The 11,132-nt window shown below is 41.0% G+C and overlaps 1 protein-coding gene across 1 annotated transcript in view; it reads left to right on the top strand.

The window, feature by feature from the left end:
- Nucleotides 1-3,182: 3,182 nt before the first annotated feature.
- The window catches only part of DIAPH3 (diaphanous related formin 3), a 210,374-nt gene continuing 202,424 nt past the window's right edge, over nucleotides 3,183-11,132 (top strand). The window contains exon 1 of the mRNA XM_071740516.1: nucleotides 3,183-3,625. Within this exon, the coding sequence (XP_071596617.1) occupies nucleotides 3,476-3,625 (150 nt within the window). The 5' untranslated portion in view covers nucleotides 3,183-3,475. The remainder of the gene's footprint in view (nucleotides 3,626-11,132) is intronic.

Here is an 11,132-nt window from a genome sequence, read left to right as displayed (position 1 = left end):
TTTCCAGTGCAGTTTTGAGTGGCATCATGCACTTGACAATCCTGCAACTTGGTTTAAATGCTTTATTACCTGTTTGAAAAGGTGTAAGATACATATTTAATTGGTGTGACTTACAAATAGCTATGGAATTTTGAGGGACAGAACTGCCTGTTTGGTGTTTTTAAATGAGACAAAAAAGAAATAGTTTTCCTGAAAAGACACATCTACCTGCACTTGCCTTGGGTCTGCCAAACCACAGAACTGTGGGTCTTGGAGGTTTTGCTCATTAGAATACTTAAATAGTGTTAGTAATAAAGACAGTTAAGCTTGTATGCTGGCTGTATAAAAACAACATTGCTTACAAAATCCTTCATAACTTTTATGTGACAGTTTAAGAGGATGAATCTAATTAAAGAACAGTTAATTAACTGTTTTATCTTCTTATAGGCAAGAACTAGGCGTCTCCAAGTGAAACATGGAGAACTGCCTGAACTCAGTTGAAAAACATCTTGCAAACACTGTGCAGAGGGATTTATTTGAAAAACTGCCTCACTGGAACAATGAATATTAGGAGGATATCCTTTTTTAAAAAAAAACCAATATTTAAGAACTGAATCACAGTACATATATATATATATGTACCTACCTATATATATGTATATATGTGGAATTAGACTATATATATATATATATATATAAAAGAAGAGATGGAACAGAACGGGAGGAGTCTAATTCCATCAATCAAAAGTTTAATAAATATCTATATGTTAAGCTTTACATACTTTGCCTCACAGTTTTGTAACTGAAAATTTCTCATTCCAGAACAAAAATAAGGTAAAATATCTAACGTATATGCATGTAAAATATAATCTCTGCACAATTATAGTATTACTGAGTAATTAATTTCTTGCAATTTTTTCCTCAGTCATGATTAATCTCAGCCAACTAAGCTGCTGGAAGAGTGTGTTTGTTCAGTGAAGCATCTAACAAGCACAAGAGGGGTAGTATAAAAAAATAATAATCGATCAAAAGTACTAACATTTAATTTTTGGCTTAGTAAAACTGTCTGATAAATTATTCCCCTTAGTGTTTCTCTGTTACTGCAATACAGTACATTGAAAATGATATATTGGCACAAGCTATTGTGTTCTACCACAGTGCAATTAGAAGGTCCATTTAAACAGCTTTATCATATGCACACATAGGCTGATTAATATTCTAATCAAATGTTCCAGAAAATCATTAACTATGACATTAAACAGTGTTGTGATAATTTTACCCTCTACAAAGAATTCCAATATAAATTTACAAAACATCTACAGAAATGTGCCAAAGGACAGTCTAACGTGTACAAATAATTCTAGCATCTACTCTACATCTCCCCACATCTCCCTAGTGTTAAAGCCAAGTCCTGAAAAAATTCAGTTTGGAACATAATCTGTCTGCATTTCACTAGAGCTCTGTATAGTCTTTACGTTCTGTAGGTTGCTGCCTGTGCAAGTCATACTGAAGGGTTGAGATATTTAGTCTTTGGATGTCACTGAACTGTAATTCAAGTTGCTCAAAGTATGTGGAAAAAGTAAATGAAATTGTTGGAGGGAACATTTCACTGCATTCACAACAACACAAAATGATATAGATGACACAGAAACCTGAGCATCTTTCTTATTAAATATCAGAAGAAAAAGTAAGCCTGTTTTGTGTTAGGAAATACACTAGAAATTGGTGTTATCCTTCTTTATCTTAATGAAGCTTAATATTGAGTTTTGGTAACAGATTCTCCTCTGTGTAAGTCTCTAACTTAAATCATTATTCTAACTACTGTTAATTTAAGATAAATGCAAGGTATTGATTGTAGTAATGAGAATTCAATTACTTTCTGAAGCATATACAGTGTGCTAGTCTACAGTCTCATGAAATCTCTGTTTCCTGGTGTATTTCCACATAAACTGCAGAGTCTTGAAGGTCTTTCTGTTACAGAAAACAACAGCTTGCATTAAGCAGATACAGGCTGTAGGTTCACCTGTTCTTTTGGCCTTGCTAATACAGGTAACAGCTCCTCTGCAAAGACTGAGCCTGTCCCAAAGCAAAACCCTAGCCTAAGGAGGTTGACTGCTCTTGTTTTAAACAAGGCCCATCACTCTCCTGTATTAGTCTGTCTTCCTAACCACAAAATGGTATGAAAATTCTATTATAAAAAACATTAAATACATAAAGATACAGAATACTTTTTTATACTTAAAAAGATAAATACATAAGGTCTCTCAACATATTAAAAAATTATATGGAAATATATGAACAGGTTTTCACTTGTCAAATAGCAGCCCTACATGGAGAACTGGCATTTTTAACAAAACCAGGTTTTGGAAATCGGCATTCTAGGCCAAAATAGGAAGGGGCCAGACCTGTCCTTCGGCTGCAGGTTATCGGATCCTTCAGCAGAACAGGCAGAACCTGGGAGACAACGAAATAAAAACCTTCCTGAGGGGCTGAAACTGTATCTTAACGCCTTCGATGGAGGTGACTGTACCTGAAAACACGGGAACTCGCCCATCTTTTGTGTTTTCACAGAGCCCTTCTGCCCCAGCAGAGTTGGGGGGGCTGCACGCCTCACCCCCGCCCCCGAGGACTGACCCTCCCCTGCCAGGGGACCTTGTTTGGGCTTCGCACCTGTTTGCTCGCTGAGAGGGGAACCGCCCTGTCAGGGCGGACCGCGGGGCCGCCGCAGTTACGTGGCAGCATAAAACGTCCTGGGCACCAAACCAAACCGAGTCGCCCCAACGCTCAAGAAAGCCTATGTGCCCTCACAACCGCCGTTCAGGGCCACCCCATTCCGGATTGACCCGGGGTCTCCTCTGTGGCCCCTCCCCTTCGGAACTACAACTCCCATGGCGCATCCCTCCGCACAGCCCGCTCTCCCTCGACGCGCATGGGTCGCACTGCATTCTGGAACGTGTAGTCCGGAGGGAGGGAGCAAACGCGGCGGTCACTGGAGCGCCTCGCTGAGAACAGCTGATTCACCGGCGATTGGCAGAACGCCACAGCCAACCGGGAAACGACGTTTCCTGCCCGGCGGCGTGGATTGGCTGGCGCTGGGAGGGTGGAGGCGGGACCGGCAGTGGCGGGACGATTCGTACTGCGGGACATTCCTGGGCTCTGACAGCGGTCTGGGGAGCGGCCGTTGGCAGCGCGCGTCTTTGCCCCTTCTTCCCCCTCCCCGCGCTCCGGCGTGGCGGTGCCGCTGTGGGGATTAGAGGCTCCGCGCTAAATCCTTTGCCGCGCTGAGGCGGCCGCGGGCTTTAGCTCTGAGCCTCTCCTCCTCCCCCAGTTCCTTCTCCCTCCCCCCCCCTCGCCTCCCGCGGTGCCCTGCCCGGCCGAGCCCAGCTAAGCCGCGCTAATCGCTGGAGCCCAGCTCGGCCAAGGCCGCCGGGCCTGGGCCCGATCGCGGGCGGCCGCCTCTGCTCCTCTCCCTTCCTCTCCTCTCCCGGGCGCAGCCATGGAGCCGAGGCGGCCGCGTTACTGCGCCCCTTCCTCGCCACCGGGTCGCGGAGGGCGGGAGAACAAGGGGCTTCGTCGGAAGGTCCTGCCGGGGGCCGGGAGTGCTGGCGGACCCGAGGAGGCGGCGGACGGCAGGAAGCCCAAGTTTGTAAGTACGATTCGATCCCAGGCCGCCCCCAAGCTCACCCTGGCGCCGGACGCTCTGGGGTTGCCTGAGGCGTGAGGCCTGTGGGCGGTGTGGCCAGGTCCGGCTCAGCGGGACGCCTCCCTGCTGGGCCTGAGCCCAAAGGGCCCGACCCAGCGGCGGGCCTGCCCTTCCCCCCTGGGCGAGTCACTGACCTGGACCCCTCTGAGGAACCGAGGGGCCTGGTAGGGTTAGACGGGCTACGAAACGGTGACGTCGATTTCAACAGGTCTCCTAAATATGAGCCTGTCCACTGCAGCTCGCCTCTTTCTTGCCTGCCTGACAGGACAGAGCAATTTCAGGTTTCTCCTCTTCATCATAAAGCTTTCTTTTCTTAGTCACTCTTTGACAGTTTTGGGTGTACGGGGAGCAGAACACACCTTCAGCTTTTAAATGATGTTACTTTTTTTAGAGCTGGATTTTTTTAAATGTGCGTATTTTAGTGATGCGAACAGCATAGAGTTGAGTCTTCAAGTTGATGGGACATTGTCATTTCTCCTCCCAAGCTCTGCGTTTACAAACTTTTGACTAGCACACTGAGAAGCTGGTAAACCTGAAACAGCTAATAATTGTTGACTAACCAGTGTTAGTAAAATATGCTCTTGACTAAAAAGCAACCCTGTATCGCAAATTTTTGTTTGGGCATTATGAAATTTGTAATTATTAAAGCTGTGACAAACATTCTACAGTTTGTATCCACAACATGTAGAACAAATGCATACCGTGTTCATATTTAGGTGTTACATATGTTGGCCTGTTTAGCTGACTCTGATCTCACCTGCTCTGACCCGTATTATGTGCTTACAGAATAGGTACCATAGAAGATAACATACAGTAGATTATTGATTCTATGCTTTGTTTTATATTCAGTAGTTGATTGCCTGACACTTGAGCACAGGTTCAAAAAGATGTACCATACTTAATATGCTGCTAGTTGAAGGCAGCCAGTAAGCAGTATTAAACTGTAGGCTGGCCAAACCTGTTCTGGAAGGTTGCAGCTTGCTCCTGGCATTCTTATTTTCTGGAATCTTTTGCATACTGTGGCTGCATGGATTGATATTTGAACCAAGTTTTTATGCATGATTTTTTTTTTTCCCCTGTTAAAATGGGCATGTGTGAAACAGCAAGACCAAGTATAGCTGCCTTGCCTTCAAAGTGGGCTCTATATTTATTGGAGGCAGATGCATTTTAGTCATGGAGGTGACACGGCTGGATATGCTTTAGCACAGAATCCTTAAATAAAAATCTATATCGTCTGCTCAGTATAAAATGTTGGATAGTTGGTGTATGACTTGATGGCTGCATTATTCCTGTGATGAATAGGAGATATGGATTTGTGTGTGTTCAGGAGAGCTAACTTTTGCCTCTTCAAAGACCTACTTGGAGTAATCCTATAGGTTAGGGCTCTAGAAAGTAGAGGGACATCCAAGAGAGCTGATTAATATTCAAGCACCAGTTGCTCCAGCCTCAAGACTGGTGCATACCTTTGGATCAAGCAGAGGAGGGAGAGACCAGCATGGAGGAGCAAGGAGCTTCTGGAAAAATCTCAAATGGAAGATGGAGGTTTATAGAATGTGGAAAAAGGGAGTGGCCACATTGGAACTGGCAACATTGTCACACCATGCAGGAATGCAATGAGGACGGCTAAGGTCCACTTAGAATGAAGTCTGGCCAGGGATGTCAAGGAAACAAGAAGGGTTTCATCAAGTGAAACAGTAGCAAAAGGAACACCTGAAAAATGTGTGCTCACTTCTGAATGAGGTGTCCTGGTGATGGAGGAGACAGTTAATGAATGCCTTCTTTGCTTCAGTTTTTACTGCTGAGGCTGGTCCTCAGGAATCCCAGATCCTGGAGGCAAGAAATAAGTCAGGAGAAAGGAAGACTTTCCCTTAATCAAAGAGGTTAGAGATCATTTAGTCAATCTGGACACCCATAAATCCCACAAGTGCTGAATGAAGTAGCTGGCAGATGATGTTGGTAGTCATTCGTTCTCATCTTTGAAAGGTAATGGACAACACTAGAGGTGCCTGAGGACTGGAGGAAAGCCAGTGTCACTCCAGTCTTCAAAACGGGCAAGAAGGAGGACTCAGGAAACTAAAGCCTCACCTTCATCTCTGGAAAGGTGAGGCAACAGAGTGACCTTGTGGCTAGGAAGATCAATGGTGTCACTGGGTGCATTAAGAGGAGCGTGGCCATCAGGTAGAGGGAGTTAATCCTCTGCCTCTTCTCTCCCCTAATGAGGTCTCATCTGGAGTGTCCAATTCTACGCCTCCAGTTCAAAACAGACAAAGGAGAGAATCCAATGAAGGGCTATGAAGATGGTTAGGGGATGGGAGCTACTGTCTTATGAGGAAAGGCCTGGGTCTGTTAAGCTTGGAGGAGTCTGAGAAGAGAACTTATCAATGCTTATGAGTATCCAGAGGGCAGGTTTCAGTGTTGCTCAGTGACAGGAAAAGGGGCAATGGGCACATACTGGAGCACAGGAAGTTCCATCAGAACATGAGGAAAACCTTGTTTGCTTTGAGGGTGACAAAGCACTGGAACAGACTGCCCAGAGAGGTTGTGGTGTTCTCTGGAGATACTAAAAATGTGCCTGGATGTCATCATGTGCAACCTGCTCTAGCTATAGAGGGGGGGTGGACTAAATTATCTCCAGAGGTCCCTTCCAACCCCCCCACCATGCTTTGATTCTGTGATTCTGACTGACAAGCACTTAGTAAAGAGGTTTTACTTCTTATTCATACTTTAACTGCTGTTTTCTTACACAAATGCAAAACAAATGGCAATAATTTCCTAATTTTTTCCCTATGTTAAAACAGAACATAGGGTCTTGCCATCATGTTCACTTTTTTTTTTGTTTGATTTTTGTTTTTTGTTTATAACCATGTGTTAAAATAGAAATACAGTAATTTATAGGGAGTATAACCCTGCCAGGTATACAATACAAGCCATCATCTTAGATGAAGTTTGATTGACTTCTTAGTGAAATAAGGCCTTCTCTTTGGTGCAGATGAGCTTGTTTGATATATGTTTAGACTTTCCAGGCTAGGCAAGGGTAGTTTTGAGTACATGCAAATATGGGGATCAGCTGTCTTTTTGAGGTGACTGTTATTTTTTGACTCAGCTAGAGAAAATAAAGGGAGCTGAATTTGAGTATCTGACTTAGCTTTGAGCTTTATCATGTTGGTGGGTTGGTTTTTTTTTTCCTGTTTTTTGTTTATTTTTCTTTTTTTCCTGTTTTTTGGGGTTTTTTTGGTTTTTTTTTTTTTGTGGTTTGGGTTTTTTTTGTTGTTTTTTTGGGGGGTTTGTTTTTTGTTTTTTCTTCGTGTCATCTTCCTGTTCCCCTTGTCCAGTTTCTGAAACTCCTTAAGCATAAATGAGTGAGAATAGCTTAATTAATGAGAATGCCATATCAAAAATTCTTGAAAATTGTCAAAAGAGTTCATTATCCAGCTGTATTTAGCACTGGTGCTGCAGCAATTTGGGTATTTTGTGCATTAGTGTGCCTGGCTGCAATCTAAGAGGACTGTGAAGGTCCTTCAATGAGTCTGGAGGAGTGCAATGAAACTAGTGAAGGGGCTGGAAGGTGTGTCCTGTGACAAGTGGCTAAGGACTTTGGTCTTGTCTGATTTGGAGAAAAGGAGGCTGAGGGGTAACCTCATTGCCTTTACAGCTTCCTGAGGAGGGGAAGTGGAAATGAGCTCTTCTTCCTGGTATCTGGTGAGAGAATGCTTGGGAATGGTTCAGAGCTGCACCAGAGGATGTTTAGACTGTTGCTAGGAAGCATTTCTTTACTAATCAGATGGTCAAACACTGGAACAAACTTCCTAGGGAGGTGACTGATGCCCCAAGCCTGTCAGTATTTAAGAGACATTTAAGCAATTCTTAAAACATGCTTTAACTTTTGGTCAAGCACTCGGACTAGATGATCATTGTGTGTCCCTTCAGGTGACCTGTCCTTGTCTCGTGTAGCCTGCCCTGAGGTATTAAAAGGGAACTAAAGAATGACAGTTCTCTGAACCTAGATTTTGTTCTAGGTATGACTTGAACTCACTGGGTGACCTTAAGAAGAGTCAGAGGTGAATATTTTTTGAAGAGTTTAGTGCCTCTGTGTACACTGTTGTGGAGGGTGTAGTTTACAAGTGTCATCTGTGGCATATAATGGTTACTTAAGGCTGCTCTGTGCCACTAAATTCAAAGAGCTTGTAGTTTCTAAACCTTGTCTTCTCCTGGCTAATAACTTCTAGTGAAGAAACATAAGCAGTGGTACAGTTAGAATGACTGAACAAACTTCTTGAATCCTAGAATATGCTGAGTGTAATTGTTGTAGACATCAATGGGTTTATTTGATTGGGATACTTCACTTGAGGGGTACTATGAAATAAGCTTTTCTTTCTATCACTCCATAAATTTCTGTTCTAAGATAGTGCAGTACAGAATATTTGTCCTGTGGCTATTAAATCTAAAATTTGTAAAATCTCCTGCCTTAGAAGGCTACTTTGGTTTTGAGAGGGGCAGATGGTCTATTGTTGTTTACATCTAACTCTTCCTGTAATACATCTTCAGTATGCTTTTATTAGTTATATTATTTTTGTGTCAAAATACATAAAACTTAACTCACATCTTTGAATACTCTGTAGCCCAGTCTTAGATACAGGCTGTAGCCTTCTGTATTTGGCATATGTACAGTGCCATACTTGTTCATGTCACCTGAATTATGTTTCTGATCTCTTGTACATTTGTCAAATGTGGATGAAATTGGATGTTAGGTGCAGTTAACTGAAGTTATCCAGATTGTATTAGTCTAATATTCCTCAATGCAAAGTCCTTGAAAAAATTCCACCTTGGACCCTTCCAATCAATGCAACATATTAACATATTGATCTGTCACAGCAGATATGCTAATCTCAAAAAGAATTTGATTCTCTGACAAACCTTGAGGTGAAATTGGATTGCTGGTTGACAAAGCTGACATTGTTAACATTTACTTTTTTTTTTTTTTTTTTTTTTTTTTTTTTTTTTTTTTTTTTTTTTTTTCTCCTCACAGAAAATTAATCTTTGGGCTAAACGCTTAGAGCAGTTGATTCCAGTCAAATGTAATCTTGAACTACCGCCTTTCTTCTGAAATTAGCTTTTCAGAAGAAACAAATGAGTGGTAATTCTTCAATTCTTTCTGTTCTTTTACAGAATTGTTTAAGGAAGTAATTTTAAGGAATGATGGTTAATTTTGAATTGCATACCAACTTGGCTTTGTTCAGCAGCTCAAAGCTTTTGGAAGACTGGGACTCTTAAATGGCAAAAGATGGTACTGAGATTCTTAAATGTATGGATATCTTATATTCACCCTTGAGGGTTAGGGCTTGGTAAATAGAGAGGAAATAAATTGAAGGATGGCAGAGATTATACCTGTTATCTTTAGAGATGTAGTCTGAGCAGGAAGCTTGAAATCTGTGGGGAGGATGGTATAAAATGCAGTTGCCCACCACTTGATTTTTCTTTTTAACCTTAGCAATGTTTGGAAATCATCAAAGTGCTGTATTATGTGACTTCTGATTGTACCTCACTACTTCACTGGGATTTCATCTTGTAGACACGTGTCCTCAAAAGATTAGCTGCAATTTCTAGTTCAAGTTAGAGGTATTTCTAATAATTTCTGTATACCATTGAGCTGTCTTCAGTGATTTTCAGGTTATGTTTTTGATTAAGTCCTTTATCAAATTTATGTGAGCCAATGAGGCTTTCTTGTTTGCACCAATCTGTTAAAAATACAAAAATTAACACTTGCATTTAACAGTGTCTGTAAATCAAAGAAAAATGTAGTTAAGAGCAAAAACACTTCCATTTCTCTGGCATAGAGAAGAAAGGTAAGATGGATCTGTGTCAATATCTTTAATTACGAAGTGACTGAATTATTGCTGCAGCTATGCTGCAGTGTAAGACCTTGAATCTAAATTAGCCTTTTAAAGAAATGATTGCTGAGCAGATGTTACCTAAAACACTTTATTGCAGCTTTGTAAAACTGCAAATTCCTCATGCTGTTATTTTTGTTGGCATGAATTAACACTGTGGGTTATGATATTAAATTTTAGTGCTGTGTTCTAGCACTTTGTTATATAATCTTACCTGTAAGCACCAATTTTGAGTTTAACTCATCAATGTCTAAAGAATATCGCTGTGTAAAAACTGTCATGTTAAAATAATTTTACCCTTCATGTTTGCTTTTCAGACTGTTTTCCAAGTAACAGGGAGAGTGTAATAAAGACGTTAAACAAATGCTGAAGTAGTGTATTGGAAATTAAAAGAAGGAAATACTGTGGAATTATACAGCAGTTTCTAAATTGAGCTTACAGACTGAGGTAGCAGAATTACTGAGGGAATATTGTGACAAAGTAGATAGTAAAGTAATAGAATCCACTGTAATCATCCAATTTACATCTCTAACTGAGTCTACATGTTTCCTAGCATTCCCTGTTTCAGTCTTGAATAGCTGTTTGGGGAAAAAACAGTTGGTGTTGAATCTTTTGGTCATAGAGTTAATGGCAATGTGTGATGAATTGCTCCTCATTTTCTAATTTAAAAAGGTAGAGAGGGGATTGTGTGATTATCTGTACATCCTTAGTCTTCATTTACGTGGTTTTGGCATTCAGGCTTAGGTTGGCCAGTTCTTCTAAAACTCACTGCATCTTTCTTAAACTCACTTTTAAAAATTATTTTTATTTTCCTCATAGCTACATGTAAACTCCTTCATATATCAAAGAAACTGTACACACATGCGGTAGTTTGGAAGGGATTTTATATGCGTTTTTGTTTTGTTTGGTGATTTTTGTTGGTTGTGGGTTTTTGGTTTTTTTTTTTTTTTTGTCTTTGCCAATGTGCAATGGATAGCAAAAGAGTTGATTGTGGGGCTGTTGTTTCACACAGCAGTGAGTGATCTTTTATAGATTTTTGGATGTTAAAGCTCATAAATGCTTATGTCAGTTCCTACTCTTAACTTCATGCTCCACTTGCCCCATAGGTATTTCTTGAGAGTAGTTAACAGTCTTAGTTTTTTTGAGTGTTGAATCTTGGCAGATAGTTTTGAACAGTTGAGGAACTCTGTGTTCTTCTGTTCCGTTTCAAATCTCTGGACTCGTTCCTTTCTGGTGTCCCCATAGCCATTTTGAAAGGACCCAGTTCTAGTGGCTGAATTATGAGCAGGCCGCCTTCTCGTAGATTTAGCTATAAAATATTATACAACTTGCTTCAAGCCATGATTTTTTAAAAATTATTTAAATATATATACATATATATATACACACACTGATATTATTCTATCTAAGGATCAGATTACAGATATTTTTTCAATCTACGCTGTATTCCTTGTATAATTTGCTATGCACTCTAAGCCAATAGAGAAATTACTAGTTCATTTCAAGTGCTACGATTCAATATTTTTTAGCTTACATCTAATACTGTTTACCTTGCATCTTAT

The sequence above is a fragment of the Heliangelus exortis genome, chromosome 1 (genome assembly GCF_036169615.1).
Source record: "Heliangelus exortis chromosome 1, bHelExo1.hap1, whole genome shotgun sequence".
Taxonomy (NCBI): domain Eukaryota; kingdom Metazoa; phylum Chordata; class Aves; order Apodiformes; family Trochilidae; genus Heliangelus; species Heliangelus exortis.
The sequence above is the reverse complement of the archived record's forward strand: the minus strand, read 5'-3'. Positions and strand labels throughout refer to the sequence as shown.